Source organism: Sinohyriopsis cumingii, chromosome 1 (genome assembly GCF_028554795.1).
Source record: "Sinohyriopsis cumingii isolate HCF-2022 chromosome 1, ASM2855479v2, whole genome shotgun sequence".
NCBI classification, from domain to species: domain Eukaryota; kingdom Metazoa; phylum Mollusca; class Bivalvia; order Unionida; family Unionidae; genus Sinohyriopsis; species Sinohyriopsis cumingii.
In genome coordinates this window covers 78,081,354-78,102,577 of record NC_142961.1, presented here as the reverse complement: position 1 = coordinate 78,102,577, position 21,224 = coordinate 78,081,354, and the positions used below count along the sequence as shown (strand labels likewise).

The 21,224-nt window shown below is 41.4% G+C and overlaps 1 protein-coding gene across 1 annotated transcript in view; it reads left to right on the top strand.

The window, feature by feature from the left end:
• The window catches only part of LOC149807173 (neurocalcin-delta A-like), a 55,112-nt gene extending 40,707 nt beyond the window's left edge, over positions 1-14,405 (top strand). Inside the window, exons 3-4 of the mRNA XM_089934711.1 lie at positions 12,234-12,473; positions 13,226-14,405. Of these exons, the coding sequence (XP_089790837.1) occupies positions 12,234-12,473; positions 13,226-13,414 (429 nt within the window). The 3' untranslated portion in view covers positions 13,415-14,405. The remainder of the gene's footprint in view (positions 1-12,233; positions 12,474-13,225) is intronic.
• Positions 14,406-21,224: the final 6,819 nt, after the last annotated feature.

Below are 21,224 nucleotides of genomic sequence, written 5' to 3'. Positions count from 1 at the left end.
AGAACGTGACGATGTTTGCCTAAGCATTGTTTCTGGTGTTTGGACAAAGGGATCGTGCCTTTCAAAACGTTCAAACAACATTCGCACACGGTATCGATGACCTCTTTGGAGGCCGTTTGAATGAGTTTTTTTCGTAGGGGTGGAGAAGCTTTGGACAGGACAGATAACAGGTCCCCATGTTTGGCTAAACGTGGTGGCAGTCCTTTTCTTTTCTTTCCTTGGGGTTTTCTGGAGGGTGACATCTTTGAGTCTTTAGGAGCACCTAAAAACACTGATACCCTACTCGGTCACAGGCCTTTTTTATACTGGAACACGTCGCCACTGATTGTCTTTACGGCGTATTAGTTTGAGGACAGGCATGACACGTCGTGCAGGGGTACGTAACGGACTAAATCGAGCAAGTACTTGCTTGGACAAATCCAGTAAACTTTGAAACATGCCCGATCTTTCATGGACTTTGATTTTGGGAGAAGGTACTTTGTGAGCAGCAGCCACTGCCGCTAAATTGGAAGGTCCTGCCACTGGGGAAGTTCTTTTGGGGGTCATCAACGGAGAAGTTCTTGGTGTGATCAACGTCTCCAAGTACTCTTCAGTTCCTGGTGACATCAACGGAGAAGTGGACAAACGTGAGGCTGCCGGAGACGCAGTCACCGCTGTGGCAGGTCGTGGTTTGCGAGTGTAAGGTTGCGTCCTGGCCGAAGTGCCTCTCTTGCGACTAGTTTTCTTCTGTGGACTTTTCTTTTTCTGAGGACTTTTTCTCTGTTTCTTTTTCTGGGGGCTTTTTTTCTTTTTCCGGGGTGGTGTTTGGTAAGAGGAGGGTCCTGCCACTGGAGAAGTTATTCTTCTTGGGGACCTGGTCTTTTTCTTTTTCTTCTTGGGGCTTGGTTGGACTTTTGTCTTGGGGATAACTTTGGGGGCATTAGGATCCCATCTTAAGAGTGAGCGAATGATGACCCCTCCTAGAGTACCGCTCCCTCCAGGTTTCAAAATGATTTGTTTTTTGGTTTGAGTGTCGATGCGGGGATCGGCCAGTTGGACCAAAGCGACTTTGTTTCGATCGAAAAAGCGTTGGGTTTGATGAGGAATCTGAATGATTCCTTGGAGTAATTGACGTGCCGTCACCGTGAACCATCGTAAGACTTCTTTGAGACTAGCTTCTAAGACACCAGCTCGTGTTTGTGGATTTTTTTCTCGACTGATGCCATACAAGGCACGAATCAATTTGACGGGAAGATGCGACTGAAGGGACGTCATGTTCACACTGTGTGAGACAGACGAAAAAGGGTCTGAGGTTTTTATAGATTTTTTTTATGGGGAGTGAAATGATGTCGAGGACGGAGACGTGTACAGGACAGGCCCTCCGTCTTGGCACCAGTGGTGAAACAAGTGGGTACGAAATCGCAAATCCTCGGGGGTCGTAGGTTTCAAATCGACGAGTAAATAGGCGTGTGGCGTTTGAGTGGCATCGTCGTACGCCTGAGTCAGCCAAGGCGTTCCTAACTGTTTGGCTAAGACTTGCACTTGCGATTTATCTCGAGGGCTTTTAAACAAGACCACGTAATGCGCATTGAGACTGATGGTGCGATGGGCTTTACTTTGTTGAAACAAATTTTGGGTGATGTAAATGACACTGGCATTACGGTGATGCCCTTTGCGCGTGAACCACAATTTAATTTCTTCTTCGTCTTCTCCTAACATGTCAAAAATGACCAAATGGGTTTGACGGGAGTCAGAGACGATGCCGTCGTCTTCTTTAGGAATGCCTTCCACAAACACGATGGAATCGCCTTGACTTTCTCGCAAGAGGCTGTACGCCGATTGCCACTCTTTGTAACACCACACGATCCGTTGAGGGGGCCGATCGATCAAATGATGTTTATGTTCGATCAAACGTTTGACGAATTCGGTTTTGCCAGAACCGCTAGGTCCAGCAATGAGCATGTTAAAGGGATGGCGAAGATACAAAGCCTCCCAACTGGCACGATCTAAGTGTTCGTCGATGACTTTGACAGTAGAGGAAGAGGGAGCAGAGACAGTAGAGGTAGCCATGGTGTCAGAAATGTCACTTGTGACACGAAAACAAACAAAACAAGAGTTTATATACTTTTTCAGAACACGTTTATTGAATGTTTTTTATCAAACATGAATACTAAAGACAAAAATACATAAAAGCCAAAGGCTTAAGTACAAGGATAAAAGGCACATGATAACGATGAACGTGGAATAAACACAAGTGTCTGTACAACATGTTTTGGGTAATGTTCTAACCAGTTCTATAGTAGGGGGTAAGGTCACACAAGTGTCCTCCCGAAAGGTCTTTCAGGTCTGTCCACGACAGTCCTGTCCTGGGTGACGGGTTCTTCTGGCACCGTCACTAACACGGGTTGAAAAGTAACTTTTTTCCTTGAACAACTCTCGTGCATACTGGGCCACTTCTTGGGTCCAAGCCTCAAAACCCCATTCTTTCCAGGCACGAACATCTGTCCAATGGGGATGTAAGTCACAAGCTACACACACATCGTCATACACGTCTTGGGTAGCTAAAAGTTGACGAATCTTTTTTTCCTGTTGAGGTCGAGAAGTATCCAGATGAAAACGCAAGGCTTTGAGCAAAAGGAGTTTTTCGTGACCATTTAAGGCCATTAAGGTGGTAAGTACTGATCGTAAAGAGTCCACAAAGAATCGGCTGGTAAACGAAATCCCAGAAAACAAGTCACTAAGACACACACCACTTGTCGTCCCAAATTGAATGGATACAGTTGTTGTAATAATCGATGGTAATGATCCACAGTTTGAATATGGTCATTGAGTTCCTTCCACGGAATCTGTTGGATTACATACGACATAAGTCGTGGCATAGCAGCCTGTTTTTATAGTCTCTTTTGTTTCGAAAAGAATACACGTACTTTCTAGCCAGTGATCTTCGTTCTCCAGTTGGGAATGTAAATCTTGCATACTGTAACCGAAACGTCAGAGTTCGATTAGAAGTTTCCTCTTCCGCTAAGTAGATTCCACGTAAAATATGTTGGTAATCCTTTACCTTGTCTTCCTCAATGGGTTGCTCTAGGTGAATCTCGAAGTAACCAAAATGATCAACACGTGAATCATCGGGGGCCTGGAAGTATTGAACAAGGTCTGACCACTGAAACAATTTCTGACGAATCAGTTCTCTTATACCATTCAGGTACCAGTGGTTAAAGATCTGGTGACGTAACGGATGCAGTTGTTCTTTACGTTTCACTTGTATTTTCACCAGCTCTCGGTAAATGCGTTCTCTCAACTCCACAGGCAAAGCACGAATGTTCTCTAGCAAAGTATCCATGAATAGGTCATACTAAATCCTCTTTGGTCTGACACAAGAAATGTACTCTTTGCACAAACATGGTTTCACTTCAGTGTCGAATTTAAATCGTTGAGTCACTAATCTACACATTACAATTCGTTCAGAAGTTTCCTCTTTCACTAAGTTGACATTGTGTTCAAGATGTTGGTAATTCGTTAACTCTTCCTCTGGAATTCGATGCAGTACGTTTACAATGATGTAACTACAATCGTCCATACCAAACCAATCCTTTTTAAAACTAGAGGATCGGTGATCAATGTCTGTCCGATGGAACACTTTCAATTGAATCAATCCTTGTATAGCCTTCAGGTACCAGTGGTTCAAACACCGGTGACGTAACGGATGCAATTGTTCTTTACGTTTCACTTGTATTTTGACCAGTTCTCGATAAATGCGTTCTCTCAACTCCACAGGCAAAGCACGAATGTTCTCTTGTAAAGTATCCATGAACAGATTATTACGGTAAGAAGTTACTTCAATGTCTCGGTCCCACTAAGGGTAAGTAATGACAATTCGGTGACCATCGAGCATGTTCTACGTAGGCCGAATCTTGCGGTTCCCAGTGGTGAAGTGACACACCGCAACTGAAGCACTTGACTTTATCTCCTTCGCCCAAGTAGAAAAATCCGGCTCTGGCTAATTCTTCGGGGGTCGGTCCTCCCAGATATTTAGGCCATTTTCCTTTGAACGATTGAAGACGATTTTCAAAGTCGCAGTATTCCGACAAACACACAGGAAACGAATATTCGTTTTTCACAGGTTCGTTTCGATGAGGGTTGGGTGACAGGAACAGGAGTTTGCTCAGGGCTGGATGACATCCGTAGGGGGGGTAGACGTGAAGGTGAACATTCCCCTTTAAACCTCCTTTTTATACTAGTCGCAATGCAGTCTCCAGCTTGTACATCTTTCCTTTTTTACGTTTTTTATGTCTTGTTTCGGAAGGTACCGTCTCTAAGGTACCGTCAACATTGTACCGTAGTGTAATAGGTGGAAAGGCCATAGAAAGGTAAGGGCAGTGCGGAGACCATCGAGTATGTTCCAGAATAGCTGAATCTTTATAGATACATAGATCCATTCGTAACTTCAGTCCACAAGCGAAACACTGTACCTCGTATCCCAATCCTGACTCAGGTCCCAAGTAGACAAATCCTGTTCTAGCTAAAACATGCGAAGAAGGTAATCCTTCCCTATCCGTAGGCCATTTCTGAAACGTGTCCAATCGACGGGCACAATCACAATAGTCAGGTAAGAAGACTGAAAAATGGTAGGGTTTGAACTTGGAGTTCTCATCGGGTTTCTCACTCGATTCTTGCTGTGGCGAAGTCATCTTTCTGGTGGGTGGCTATCCTCTTACAACCAATGTTTTATACCAACGTGTCCATACGGTAAGGTGAAATGATTGGGAAGTCGAACTCGCTTCTGGTACACGATTTGATAGACTTTTTCCAAGGGTCGACTGACGATGTGATGAGTGGGTAAACGTACAATCTTGTTCGGTTGGTAGGTGGTCACTTTAAAGTTTCCATCCTCTCCCGATTGCAAGGCTTCTTTCAATACCCCAAAGTTGACCACTCGACTGGTACGATAATTCAGAGTCAGTCCTTTCACTTTGCACGTCGTGTGCACTTCTCCTTGTTTGTCCCGGTATTCGTAGCCGTAATTTTTGGGACCACCACTGACGAAACTTAGAATCTTGTCGTCGGGATGTTCGTCTGTCCAGGCTCCTAAACGGTCTCCTTCGATGTTAGGGTGATGTTGAATCGGGTGATGGATGTAAATGCAACTGTCCGTGTCAAAGTACAGGACGCGTTCTTCTAACAGTTCTAAAGCTTCGTACAATTTTAAGCGAGCATGGGCTGTCACCTAAGCCGCAATGATGACATTTCCAAAAGGGTCGTCTTGTACAAAGTCCAGATCTTCTTCGTAATTGACCAAGATCAAATTCTCTCGAACGACGTCCACGTGTTTCATGTATTTGGTTTTGTCGTGAATCATCTGGAAATAGCGGGAAGGTTCTGTCAAATATTCCGTCTTGGGTAAACACGGTCGTTGTGCCATTTTACCCCACAAGCAATTTAACATCACTTTGGCAAACGATCGCCTGCCTTCGTTTTTCTCGATGTGGTCTAAAGTGATGCCTTCTTGTTCGTAGTATTTCTCTTTGAATTGTATTTGGTCTTCGGGAGTGTGACACCAGGAAGGATAGCCACTGGCTTCTTGTTTCAGTTTCAAAAAGGCATCCACGTAGTCGGCGAAAATGCCTTTCTGACTGGGGTCACCCTTGCGGTATTGTTGTGTCTTGGGAAAGTGGCAAATTTCGTACACTTCTAACAGTTGGTATTCCATGTCCAGAGCTTTGAACAATTCCACGCTGACCCAGGTTCCCGTCAAGGCCCGTTCTTCCTGGCTGTGATGACAAGGCTGGTCTTGGTTGCACGTTTCGGCACAAGTACGGCACAAGGGAAACATCAGTTTGCCTTGACAATGGTGAGGTAAGACGGGATGGTATAGGTTCGTGGGAGGCAAAACTTTACACTTGATCAAGCCTTCGTATTGTCGAATGTTGACCAGGTCGATGTGTTCCGTCAGCAATTGCGGGTGCCCTACAGGAAAGCGACAATATTTGCACACGTAGGGATACAGCGAACACACGTCCAAGTATTTGATTTCTTCTCCTTTCTCTTCGTCGGCTTGGTACAGCAAACAGGTGGCATTGGTCCTTCCTCCGTACAAACTATCCCTCGGGTTCAGCGGGTCCATGAACTGGTAACTTTCCACGAGGCGTTTAAACTCGGGATCGGTTTTCATACGGTGATCGTACTCGTGTTCCCACATTTCCACCACTTGGTATCCTTGCTGTTCTAACTTTAGGCGTCGCTGACAAGTGTCCTGGTACAAGTCTTCCATGGTTCGTTGTAAAAACTGATTTTTAGTGCCACGGTCAGGGTAACAGACGGGACATCCGTGAAATAAGCAACCGTTAAACTCGTACACGATCTTGGGGTTTTCTAAGTCCCAGCCATGGACCGAATACGTTCCGATGGTCTTTTCACCCCCTCCGTTGCGGGCATGCTGAATCCACTTGTCTTCCTTGTCGCACAAGTAATGTAACCAACGTAGGGCTTTGACCGAGTATTGACGCTTGACATAGTGGGTCGTTTGAGGGCTGATGACAGCCACGGTGTTTTCAGGCATGAATCGTTGTCGATACACTAAGGAACACGCTTTGGCAATGGTGCAAGCTTCTTTCAAAGGATCGACCCCTCCGTGTTCCATGAACAGTTCTCGAAATTTTCCACAGCAACGCCGTAAAATGTCCACGTCGGAACGACAATACTTTAGCATTTCTTCCTGAAAGTCGAAAGGGTCCGAGGCGTGAGCCTGGTACCAAGCGTAGAAAGCTTCTCGTTGTTCGGTACGCATGTTGTCGGGGTCGTAATAGTGAGCCTCAGGTAAATGGGGTAGAACGGCATGTTGATTGGCTTCCGTATTGAAAAAGTGTGGAAAGTACCCTTTAGCCATTTCTGTCATTCCAAACGTTTTAGGCATTCGACTCAAAGGCATGGCCAAGTAACTCATCGAATCTTTAAACTGTACTTGTCCCACTTGCATGAAAATGATTTTGGCTCCGTTCAAAGTCACTTTAGGACGTTCGGTGCCTTGTTCCGTATAGTATCTGAGAAGAAACTGTCCATCGTATCCGGAGAAATTGTGAGCCATCACCGTGGCATGACGATGACAATCTCCGTAACGTTCGATGTCCTCTTGGCTCCACGTCTTGTCGACGGGGTCTAAGACCCATTGGGCAAAATCGGCTAACGTGTTCGGCCCCCGAAAGATTTTTTCACGCCCTCCGGGAATCTTGCTGCAGTGAGGGCAATGACTGAAAATAGGTTCTTGAATGCACTTCTCGCACGCTCGATGAGCCACGCAGAAATTAGGAATGTGAATGCCGGTTTCTTGCATGCATTCGAAATCGAAAAAGATGAAATTGCCTTTCTTCTTGTGACCGTCCTCTTTCTCTGGTGGGCGTTGGTATTTTTGCACGTAGCATTGGTGTTTCAAGTCCACGATGTGATGACAAATGTGACATTTCTTTTTTCCTTAACATACGTGTGCCTTGGTACTATTGGTACGTATGCCTTGTCCACACGTAGGGCACAATCTCAGGAGTTGACAAGCACATTTCTGCTGTGAACCTTGCGTCTTCAGATGTTGTTGGTAACAGGTAGGGCTGACAAACGTGCGCAGACAAGTTGAACAAGGCACTGGTTCTTCGCTCAGACAGGGTGAAGAGGCCAAACATCCTGAGCATTTCAATCCACAATGCTTGTGTTGCTCTCGATTATTATAACCATGGTCACATTTCTCACAGTAATAACCGTATCCCAGGAATCCGGTGATACTGGTAATGGTATCGAAATGGTCATCGTGATGATAAACATGAATGTATTTTCCGTCCTTAAAATCTTGCCCTCGAAACAACAGAGGTCCGCGCACTTCTTGAGGGTGCACTTTCAAGGTGTATCGTGGAGCTAGGGCATCTTGCAATTTTTGCATCTCAGGAATGCCACAGGGTGTGTCTTTGGACAGGCCAGCTTGTTGCAACAGGAGTTCTGCTTCGTTTCGTTGTTTGGCTCTGTCCGATTGTCGAATAGTTTTCCAGGTTCTTTTCCATTCTACCGTGTCGTTCTTGTTGGCATAGGTTCGTCCCACCACGATGGCACGGGCTAAACACATCTGGTCATGAGGATTGTGAATTTGGACAAGGCTACGCTTAATGCTGCGAAGCTCGTTCACCAATAACATCTTTTTGCGTCCGGTCCCTTGAGGAGGAGAGACGTGGGTCATGTCCAATGTGGCTTTACCATCGGTGATGTCAAACTGGTCATTAGATTGTTGCACGTGTTGAATCTTGTCCATGACTTTGGAAGCGGTCAATTCTGCAGGGGTGCTAAACTCGATCCAAACAGGGGATTTCAAACCGTCGTGTTGTATGGAAAGTCTCAAGCGATCGTCTTCTTTGGGTTGACATTGTCGCTTGAGTGCAGTGAGCAGAGAATCCCACACTCCGGTGATGAACCCTTCTGCTTTCTCTAACGGTACTTCGGACTTGAAATCTTTAAACTTCACCGTGTATTTGTAAGCCGTGGTTCTAAATTTTCTAGAGGAGCGCTTTTCCGTCTCTCGAATGGAATAGTATTTTTCAGGATTAACTAAGGGTGGTGAACTTAGTTTAGAGGTTTCAAATTCTGGTTCACTCATGTCCTCTTCAAAATCACTGGCATGAATTTGTGCCAAGATTTCAGCCCTGGTACGAGGCGATAGATCACGTTTCTGCCTCTTACTTTCTTTTTCTTCTTTCTTCTCGAATGAATTAGATCGTTTCATCTTGAAAGCAAAAAGTCAAATGACTCAAGTTCAAACACCATGAGCTACTTTATAGTCATAGCAGACCAGCGTATATAAAAGGGTGTGTGTCTTGTCCTTTCACTATTCATTTCACTCTCAAGCCGAGCACAACGATGGAAGAGACTAACCAGATGGAACGTTTCGTCAGAGCTTTGCGAGGGGTCATTAGAAAATTCTCTTCAGACCAGCCTACGGACTACTCTCCTTCCTTTAGAGATAAAAGTCAAGATACTTGCTATATCTGCCAGAAGAAAGGGCATTGGTCTTCAGAGTGTCCAGACCGTCAAAAAAGAAAAAAAACAGGGGCTAAAAAAGACAAAAGTCAAGATACCTGTTATTATTGTAAAGAAAAAGGACATTGGTCTCCAGATTGCCCAAAAAAGAAACAAGAGGAGTCAGAAGAAAAGAAGGATTCTTCAGAAGAAGAGAGGGATTCTTCAGAAGAAGAGAGGGATTCTTCAGAGGAAGAAAGCAGACAGGTGAAAAAAAAGAAACAGGAGAAGAAAAGAAGAAGGGAAGAAAGTGAGGACGAAGAAGAGGAAAAGAGTGTGACAGTGAAGAAATTCAAAAAACAGAGAGACTAAAAAAGGAGAAAGAAGAAGTCAATGAACTTTAAATTAAAGTGTTGTGTTGTGAATTGGATTGTAAAAAATGGAGAAAAGAATAAATGAATGATATAAGGTAAGAGTCTTTGAGTTTTGATTTTAAAATAAGAAGCTACACTCAAGCACTCATACACAGACACGTACTATAGGGTAAAATGGGTGGGTTATTTTTTTTTTTTTTTTTTTTTTTTTTTGTGAGTTATTGGCAAATTGAAATTGTATTTCTTTTCGAGATATGTGGGTGGCCCTGAAAAGGGCCTTTTTTCTTTATGATGTAGGGGTGAGTTTAAGCAATCAACTTTAACTGCCTTATGCCTTTGCCACGGCCAAGGCCTACTTCTGGACTGCGTAATGTTGATGATGATGATAATGATTGGGTTGAAATCACTAAGGGTGGTACGGTAGGCTTAGTCACAGGGTTGACGTGTTTAGCTCGGGAAGGTCGTATTCTCTTCGGTCGTGATAAAGAAGTCTGATACATTTGTTTCAGACTTCTTAACTCCGCTAAAATGTCCAACAGTACCGTGACCGTTTGATTTTCACCCTCTTGTTTCTTTGCTGCTACTTCTTGCTGTTGTTTTTTTCTTACCTCTTCTTCTTGTTGCTGTTGCTGTAGGAGAAAAGCCTGTTCCGCTTCCTTTTGTCGTTGCATAAATTTCTCCAATTCTTCTTTCTGTCTCTGTCTAAAATTCTCCACTTGCGGTAATGAAGAAGGTAACGAAGGTTCCGGAACAAATTCTTGCGAGGAGAGAAAATCGACAAAATCCCAATTCACCTCTTCTGAAAGTAAGTCCGGGTTCCCTTGGGCGGTCTCCCCTGCTGGTGCACCCCATTGGATCGTTTTCTGAGTTTCCGTCATGTTGAATCACTGTCGCATAGATTGACTGCACACAAGCACTAGCGAATCTATATAGACTACGTGACGTCACAGACTGCTCTCTTCGGATTGGATGCGGGCTGACTGAATTCTGTAACGCGTGTTAGGATTGGTGAATGAACTCAATCCGTTTCAATCCTTTCTGTCCCTATAAATAAGCGCAGTTCACTGCATTGATTCACCTATTGTCGGAGCCTCAACATGTGGACAGACGTTGAATCTTCAACCCTTGTGTCAACAATGATGTTCAGGACGGACATGCTCATGTATGTCCGATCCAAGTGGACCGTTGTCCACAGGACCAGCAGCAGCCTGTGGATAAGAAGAGTCTATATAGAGAGACAAGGTTGCCTCAAGAGGACTCTGATGTATGGCCCTGCTGTAAGACGAAGTTTGAGGACAAGATGTCGCAAATGCCCTTTATGTTAAGGGCATATTAACATAAACCAAAGGCCCTTTTCAGGGCCAGCCATATTTCTCGAAAAGAGATAGTCTTTCCATTGCCTACCCCTTTTTTAAGAAATTTTTAAAAAAAAATCCCATGTTCAATTTCCATTGACTCTGTACAGTCCCACCCTGTTTAAATCCTTTGACGCTATACAGTCCCCTATTCCCATGTTCAATTCCTCTTGAGGCTATATCGTCCCACGATTTTTCTCTATGTTAAATTCCCATTGAGGCTATATGTTCCCACGATTTTTCTCCATGTTAAATTTCCATTGAGGCTATATGTTCCCAAGGGTGTTTTTAATGCTAATTCCCATTGAGGCTCTAGTATCCCCATTCACTACTTACGGAGCCAGAGTTTAAGGTAGATCTTATTTACTGTTAGAATAGGTTTTTCCGTCGCAAATGAGTAGTATTCTTTTAGGTCGTAGGTCAAATGGAAATGTGTATATATAGGATCTTGAGAAATAATTAATTCCTTTTTTAAACCAGTCCCTGGAGTCCTTTTGTTATCAGATTTTACAGTATGGAATACAGTTGTTATCAGATTTTACAGTTTGGACTACATTTGTTATCAGATTTTACAGTTGTGATCAGATATAATTCGAGTGGAATTATTTATTTAAATTATTCCTTGGAATTAGAAAGCGCACATTGAGTTTTAAACTTCCACACTATTTTGGAATTATTGTGAATTCATTCAAAGACAGTTTGGTTTGCATCATTGTGGTACATCAAGGCATTCAAGACTGTTTGAATACATTTGGAACATTCTGTATTTTTGGAACATTCTATATTTTCGGACGTGTGATAGGACGTTTAGAATTATATGTGATCTAATTAACAATATAGTACGTGTATTTTTAATTTTCATTTTGTATAGAGAAATACAGGATTTGTTGAATTTACTTAAATTGTTGGTTTCTTGTCTGTTTTATAATTTAAGATCGAAAGTCGTAACACTATCAAATATGGTAAAATCATGTTGAGGGTGTTTAGAATTGTTTAAAATGTGTTAAATTTTCTTTGTAATGGCAGCGATATTTCATGTTGGACTGGCATTATTTAAAAAATTTAAGTCCTTCACACCCGGATGCTCTCTTAGTCGGAACGTCCTGTGCTGTTTCTGCGAGACAAAAGTACGCCTCTGATGTATGTCAGCACAGTAATTAAAAAATAATCTTACACACTATTTGGACCACTTCAGTTATTTTTCTGATTGGATTGCCTGTGTGATTAACAGAGAAACTACATATGAAGAAACAGTTCGATGCATCGCAAATTATCGGTCAATCCTTGTTTTCCAGATAGCCTAGGTGGTTCGAATGGTACTATCCACGTACATTCCAGGTGTGATCCGTAGTATTGACCTCGAATGGATGCTCTCTGCCAAATGTTGTCAAAACTTGTTTATGCGTTTTTGAGAAGTTTAAAAACAGTAATTGATGGATACGTGACGCAACAGACGATACACGACGGACGCAGCATTATACCAAAAGCTCATTTATAATGATAAAAACAATGAACTCACCTCATACAATCGTTTTAGGAGCTTTACCAGTACCTCTTTCCAGGGTTGTCATGGAAATTGGCAAAACATATTTTCCGTGCTTTTGATGCAGACGGAAATGGAACTTTGAATTTTGAGGAGTTTCTTGTTGGACTGAGTATGACAGACCTAAGCCGGGATGAAGACAGCTGCATGAGACGAACACGCTGGATTTTTCAAGTATATGATATTGATAATAATGGAAGCATTTCCTGGGATGAAATACAGGAAATCATAAATGTAAGTAAACACATCTTATCCCAAATTCATCTTTTCTTCCGTCTTAAGCATATCATCAATTTTTATATATGGCAAAACGGAGTGAACCAACTACTGTTTCATTTCATTTAATGGCGTATGAAATCTTATAATTGAGTCTGATAAAATTAAAACAAAATAAATGCTGTTAGAAGAAAAACACTTCAGAAATGCGAAGGATCTACCTATAGATACTTCTTGTTTCTATCGATATTTCTATTTTCTATAGTTTCATTCTTTGTCTATATGTACACATTCCCCCACCCCATTCTAATATTTTATTTTCAAACCCTAATAATATAATTCCAAAGGTCTATTTGGATATTTTGTATCGCTTCATAAGGAATATGCTTTTTATTGTTCCTTTCCAAGATTCTAATATTTTCATATTCTATTTATCCAGTTGTAAAGACTTAGGCTTGTGATTTCTTTGAAAGTGCTTCAAGATGATCTGAAAATGCACACTTCAGATTATTAATTAAGATGTATTGTGGATACCGGTAATGTCCCATAAATGTTTACATGCATACAAAATGTTTATCCATGGGATGGGTGGATGTTGCTTTGTTTTCCCTTATCAGTACAATCCGAGGATATTGTATACATTACGTAACAAAATTCAACGCAGAAAACGTTAAGTGATGTGAAAATTGCACAGTATTTGAGATGTATAAATTTTTGCCGTCTTTTTAACATAAGAGGAGTTGGAATCGTTTTTTTCTTTTTTTCTTCAGGTCGCCTACAATTTGACAGCAAAAGATTCCAACAGGCCCAAAGTAAGCGAATTTACAAAGCAGCTTTTCGAGGACATGGACACTAACAGGGACAATAAAATAAGTCTCGATGAATTTGTGAGTGCAACAAAAAGGAATGAAGAAATCATCAAACTTCTCTTTAAAGAAACGCCGACATGTGTGGACTAAAACTAATTGAAGATAGAACTGCCGAACGCAACATCTTTATAAGAATTGCAAAGTGTGCCCGTCAAAGCAACCATCATTTTTCCCGAAAAAAGGAAAGCTTCAAACACAGAGTAAAAAAATTAAATTTTAAGCAAACTTTTAAGCATGGATCAAAATCAATTTGAACAGCCGTGTACTGTTCCAAATGCTAGTATATGTATGCATGTAGACAAGACAATTGCAGTTTATTATTTTAAAAAATGCCCTCGTTATATTTGGGTGTAAAATTTAACTGTTGCACAAGATGAAATTACTGTCAAGGACTTCTGTGCAAGAAGCCCTAAAACCATTGCAAAAAAGTACCTCAATGAAGTACGTATACATCAGGATAAGACACATGATCCAAGATTGATATCGGGCTTATATTGTACGAAATTTCGAAAGCACAGTATTATGGATTAAAGACTTCAATGCTTCAGTTTTTTCAAAAGCAAGTGATAACATGGATATTTTAGATCAAGACCTCACTTTATATTTTATTTCAAACATCTCATTTATTATTGATTAGGGACCGACCACTGAATTTTTGTTGGGGGAGGGGGAGGGGCTGAGATGTTCCTTCTGACATGGATATTTCTTTACTCTTATTACAAGATAAAACTTGGTTTCTCAACTATTTTGGCTGACAAAATTAACTACCTGCCCCCCCTTGCAAAAACTCTGAGGAAGATACATTTTCAAGTTTGTTTTGGAGCAAGAATGTTTTTCAACTACCCCGCACTCCGCAATTCAATGGTCGGTCTCTTCGTTGTTTATAGAGTGTTAATTGACAGTACATGGTATCGTGAACATTGAAAGGTTACAAATGCATTAACATTATTCTAGATAGTCCTGCGAGTTCATGAAGGTGACCTCTAGATAGACATATGATGAATGGTTGCTATACTCAGGTCTGACTGTATATGGTTCTTTACATTCAATAAAGGGGCCCCGAGCGGCCGAGTTGCCTAAAGCGCTCACCGTTATGGCTCACTGTCATCTCACCTCTGTCTGCGTGGGTTCGAGTCTCGAGTTTGGTCAATGTGGGTATGTGAGAAAACTTGCCAGTAGCTTCTCGTAGGTCGGTGGTTCTTTCCGGGGTTTGCCGGGTTCTTCCTCCACCATTTATACTGGTCGCCATATATAGCCTATCATGTGCTGAAAAATGGCGTTAAACCCTACAACAACAACACTTAATAAAAATAGACATAAAAACTAGGTAGCTCAAGAAGACACTCAGATCATATATGTGTCTATTTTTGACAATATACATGCCAAAGAATTGTAATTTTACTGCAATCATTGAATATGAGAAGAACTACTTGTAGTTTTCAAATTAATAAGTTATGGACTTGATTCAATCACAGTCAGATGTCGAAACAAGTGATACAACACTCCACATAAAGATGCTCTATAAAAAAGAAATTTAACATAATGATATTCTATAGGTACACAGGTATCTGGTAAACTGGTCTAACATAGCTTGCCATCTGGAGTGTGTTTCAGTATATGCTACACTGAAGAACAAGAGCTGTCAGAAGACAATATAGCTAACCGTGCATAGTAAACTGGACCAAAACCAAATTGTTCTAATATCAAGGAAACGTTCAGCTTATTAGGCAGTATACCATGCTTTTCGAAATGTGTTTCCTCATAATACAGGTTTAGTATCCAAAAACCATGTTGACATAATCGCTGACCTTGGCTGGTATAATTATCTAAGCATTCTGTACTTGAATTTTAGCAAATAGTGGACGCTGGTAGGCGCAACCAACCATATCATCCGAGACCTTAAAAGATTTGCTTTAAGTAACATGGCTGTTGGACAACAACATTTCAACAACAAGAACTAAAATGTTTAATAATAACACCTAACAAACCAGCACTACTAAATATGAAAAGTATTTACAAGGTTAGCAACGTTGTGAACTAAAACTTGACATACAATAATGTAACAAACTGGTATTTTGCTATCGATGCAAACTGCTTTTCTGGGCGCAGAAAAGAGATAACCATAATGTACATAAATCCATTGTTCTAATTTATCATCGTTTGCAGAGTGCTCAATATCAGAACAAGTCACGAAATGTTCTAAGGGAAATCTAAGACTTCACTGATCTCGAAAATGCACGCAATATTGTCCACACACCACGGAATCTGATCCTTGTAGTCTGACACTGATGAATCGAGTCGATACAGTATTTCTTCTCATAAAATCTGAGCAAGTACAGGGGCGCCGGCATAATTATTTTCGAGTGGGGTGGGGGTGGGCGCAGAAATGTAATTGGCAGCTATTAAGTTTTACGGATGTAAACCAAAACATGTTTAGAGGTGAATTCTAGGGCGCCAGTGAGTAGGTAATCTACATGAATCAAAATATTCCACGCCATGATCGTTGGGAACGTAGAAGTTATCCAATGGGTTCCTGATAATGGCTATCGACTGTGTTGATAACACGAACATTTTAGGTGTTCTGTAAGGAAGTTCATCTTTGGCACATAAAGAATATAATCAGAGAGTTAGAAGGCAATGGAGTTCCTATGCATCCTTTTTTTCACAGGTAGTGTTAAGTCCTCAGGTCACACCCGACTTTTTCCGTAAAAAGTTCCGTCAAATCAGTCGATGAACTACTGACCTTATTTACTCTGTTGCAAGAGAGCTTCGATACGTTTGGTTTCCAGAGACGTCAATGGAGGTATGGAATGGTCAGGCAAGTCTTTATACAACTGTATCAATATCTTCTCTTCTGAGATGAGAGTCCATGCTTCTCCAAATACTATCCCAACTTCTCTTTTTGACTCATCATCATACATTTGTCAGGTTGCTTCTGACAAGATGATCGATTTGACATTCATAAGAATGTTCTCTTGCTAGACTTGTAATTCTTTTTAGTCAAGCAAACCATGAGACTAAATGTTCTTCTTCTGTCCATCGTGACACCATGAATTTTTGTCTTCTTGTTCTGAATCAAAAACAACCTCATCAGTAGATTCTTCAAGTCTCATATTTTTAAATAGTATAGGATCATTTCCCTCAAACAGTTGATTTCCTAAGTTTTGTCAAATTCTGCATACGACTTGACGTAAATTGTTTTCTCCAGAGAAACTGCAAACTCAAGCTCCACACGAAGGTGGCCTGATTTTAGAGGATAGAAATGTTATTCGTCGCTACCTTGGTCTAGAATGAAATCAAATTCCCACAAAGTGTATCATTCTGCACAATCGTATGAAATATCGTGGTTGCTGTTGGTACCTAACTGTCCTATGACTTCAGACAGCGTCCAATAAGACCTCAAGTAATTTTTCTGGGCAACGTAAGGTTCACAGGGTCTGGTGCACAACATTTGGCCATCTTGAGTGAGATTTCTTTCTTGTACATGTCGACGAGTTGGAACGCAAATGTTTTGATCGTTGAGGGCAGGGTTAAATTTGGGTAGTTGACCTTGGAAAACATGATCTTCGATCTTGGATCGGTGTATAGAGGCAATGGTGTTGGTTGTCACTTACACTCGTCGTACTGGATAATAGGCTGTCGTTCTACAAAGTTTGACTGATGCCATTTCTCACTTTAGGTAAAGCTTCCAAACGTCGCACGTAAGGTATGGCTTCTTTGATGATGGTTTTCTATTTGCTAACATTAACCATTAAACACGATCCTACTTCCAATCAGCTGATTTTAACATATCTATTAAACCAGGTTCTTGTTCTCGAGTGATTCCTTGGTACACAGGATACATCTCTTAAAATTCACTCGAGAATTGTTTTCGTAAATGTAGTTTCAATGTGACCTTTCCTTTCGAGAATATAACATTTTGTCCGTGATCTCCTTTTATTCTAATGTTGTTATAGGAGCAAGAATAGTGTATCCACCGAAAAATAGAAAGCAAACCGCGGCAAAAGTAAAGGAAATTATTGTGCTGTCAGAATAATGCATTTGAAGATAATGAGTGATTTTATGGCATTCAAGTGCTAGCTTTCTCTAGCACTTTGCCAAACTGATCCTTTGATAGCTGCAATCGTTTGAACATTAAATAATAGTCAACATAAATTATCATGGTAGTCAATTGAGTATTTGTAGGTGATGCTTTTTTGTTCATAAATGTGACGATCATTTTGTTTAACTGTTCCTGAACTCGTTCGTTCATGATGTCGACGATGAAAGTGTATTGACCTTCGTTGATATCCTGGGCGTGCGTATAATGACTGATTTCTACCCAAGCTACTTCCCTATGAGCTTTGTGATACAATTTTAACTGAGGTCATTTGGCTGTGAAAGGACACAAGTTAGTGTCGGAAAACATTCATAGAACTGTCACTCACTGATGTTTAAAAAACCTGGTTATTCATAGTTCGATGGTTCTGGTGTCCGAGGAGTCGCTTGACTTCTTTTTATCGTCGATGACTCGTGAAGCAGCAAAGAAAGAATCAAACTACCGTTTTTTGCCGGCCTTTAAGTCGATACCTTTTGGCCAAGTCCATCAGAGGGTACAGCATCACTCTGAGTGCATCACACTCAATTTCATTATTGAAATATTCCCCTCATACAACGACCGATACTACCTTGATGAAAGAATGCTGAGCAACAGTAAATACTGTTAAGTCAGCAGAACTGGTGGTCCCCGAGCTAGATTACAAACAGCTGCCAGAGAAGGTACCATTGTATTAAGTGATTCGGGTTGCTTAAGTATGACACCACGGTACAAAGAAGTCTTCTAGGGAACTGCCAACATGCCTCGGGCAAAACGACTGATTTGGCGATGCTGCCTTATGTTTTCTGGGGCTTCATGATTTTTGCTGCTGCAGGCTCTAGGCCTCATAGTGTACGCCAGTATAGATTTGAGGAGCACAGGTTGAAGAGATGTCCATTAGAAGCTCAGTAATGTCGGTGAGTCTGCCAGTGACTTCTATTGTACAACTGCCGATCCCTTTCACATGGAATAATGATTGTCACTACTAGAATCTACACCACCATATGTCTGAGACCACTAATAGTTATGGTACCATGGTGGCATGATTGGCGGGTTTGATGTGGATTAAACAATGATTACAAGATGCATGTTGAAGATGCGACCGGTCAACCTTGGCTTGTTGGAATTTGAAGATGTGATGGCCATCACAGTTACATCCCTTTCACACTGGTCACAAATGTTCTCCTGGCAAACATGATCAAATCAGTATGAATGGTGATAGTCAATGCCCTTGTTTTTACTGGCTTGAATTACTTCTTCTCACTGTTGAATTGCTATGAAGCCGATGAGGAATGAGTCCATCTCACAAAGCCACTGATGTACTTTGGGCAGACTCGAAATGCAAGACATCAGATGGTTCGACTATCTCAATGAGTGGCATGCCAATTACCCCGTCTGGTCCATAAAGGTCTATGCATTAGAGAATATGGTTGCAAAGCCCTCCTGCACTATATGATTTGCTTTGCACCGACGGTACAGCCTTGCACATTTCCTGCTCAGTCAGTGCATGCTTAACCCCATCCTCCTCAGCTGGTGACACAGTGACACATTCGAGGTGAGACTGGTACACCGCGTGGAACACAGCCAAATGTTAGATTGAACCATTGGAGGTAGTTGACAGCAGGCTCAAGAGCTGAGCAAATAAATTGTATAGTCGAAGCACTAGTCTTTGGCAGAAAGGACTTCATGCTTGGCACCAGCAATGGTGACCTCAGTGATATTGCACACATGATCCTGCTGCTTGTTGGTCCCTTGCGCCCTTCTACCCTTGTGTGAGATATGCCAACCACCACCAACTGTTGTAACAAAAACCCTCGAGGTCTTCTAGCTCTATTTTCTGTATACACTAGCTTGTGATGCACCCGATTGCTACCACATGGGTGGCAGACTTGGTTTCTCTTTCCACACAAACAGCAAGGCATAGGTGGAATGCTTCTCTTTATCATCTTTCGCAAACAAACTTTACAGTTATCTCCCAGAAATGACTTTGGTAACAAACAGTCATTCCAACCATTAACCATGTGCAGCAATTGTGTCATTTCATTTTGATACAAGTAAAACAAAATGTGGCATCTTTAGAGACCTGTCCAGGTGAATGGACTCGGGGTGGGGGCATGAGCCTATGGGCAGACCTTACATCTCAAACTGGTCTACCGGTACATTTCAATTTGCATTTGCAGAAGGGATAATGCAAGTGAAACCCAAAATATTGACATGTGACCTTGACTGTATGTTTGGACCTCCAATGTGGGATGTGATACAACTTTTAGTGATGATATATAGTTATACCAAATTTCGTACTTTCCTCTTAAATAGATCTGTGCGTTTATGTAATGTTGATTTTTCCTCTTAAATAGATCTAAAATCCTGGAGTGGAAAGGAAAGTGAAATGGAAAAATTAAATACATAAGGCCAAGACAATGGCCTTGAAAATAATATGCCAATGTTGTACACAACACACCTGATAATGTGACATATACCAAGTTTCATTCCTTAATCTCAAATGGCTCCAAAGTTATCAAGTTGAGTTGAAAGTATGATGGAAAAATAAAAGTTTAAGTTGAGCCAATAACCTTTAAGATAGGAACTATACTGTGGTACATAAAACACCTACTTATGATAATGTATAAATATACAAAGGTTCATCAATTTGTCTCAAACAGCTCTAAAATAATAAAGCAGAAGGGAAAACATAGTGTAATGACAGGTTTAGTTGGTTTTAAAGACATTTTTAATCAAGCATTGTATCAGGCCAAGGAAAAGGGAGCTAACTGCTTCTCCCAAGGACACAAGGCAGCATCTAAGAAAACTCAATATGCAATCCGTGGCGTTGCTAGGGGGGTGCGGACCGCACCGGGTGACACCATCTCAGAGGGGTGACACCAAATTAAAAACTGCAAATTTTACAGAGCACACACTGCTCGGTCTAGTCGGGTTTCAAAAGCGGATAACCAATCATAGTTAAATACATGACTAGCAGGCACAGCAGTGGCTTCACTAGGGGGATGCGGGGGGTGCGGACTGCACCGGGTGACACCATCAGAGGGGGTGACACCAAAATGACATTACTAAGGATTCTGTATGGTCTGTTACGGAAGGAGGACCATGGGGGTGACACCATGAGCTACTGCACTGGGTGACACCAACCCGAGTGACGCCACTGTATGCAAGAGTGAAATTCAAGTAACATACATAGCAAAACACTTAAATTTTGTCACAAGTACTGAAAATCAACCTTGACCAATGTCATACCAAAGCCGGTTTCTTTTCATGAATTCCTTCAAAATGGGAACGAAATTTGTGATGGATGTAATGGGATGAAATGGAGGGACATGTATAACACAATAAAATATGGCACGAGCATAAAAAAGTAAAAAATGTTTAAAAGAGCTGGTTTAATCAGTGTTATAAAAATTCTTAATAAAAGACACTTAACAAGTATTCTATGTGAAACAAAACATTGAACAGCTAATGCTATCTTGATATTATACCTCATGTGGGATAGTGTATTTATTGACATGCTGAGTTCATTGATAGACTATGGTGGGAGGGTAGGGCATGCCCCAGGACATTGATTTTGGTTCTGGCTTCGTGGATATTAAAACTATTTTTCAGCACATGATAGGTTATACATGGCAGCCAGTATATTTGGTGGAGAAGAACCACAAACCCATGGGAAGCTAATGTCTTGAGACAGGGTATTGACTGACATTTTTATGAATTTGTTGATAGAATGGGGGGTGGGTAAGGCATGCCCCATGAAATGACCTTAGTATAAATAGACACAAGTATACACTGTGTATAAATATCACCAAAAATGGAGAA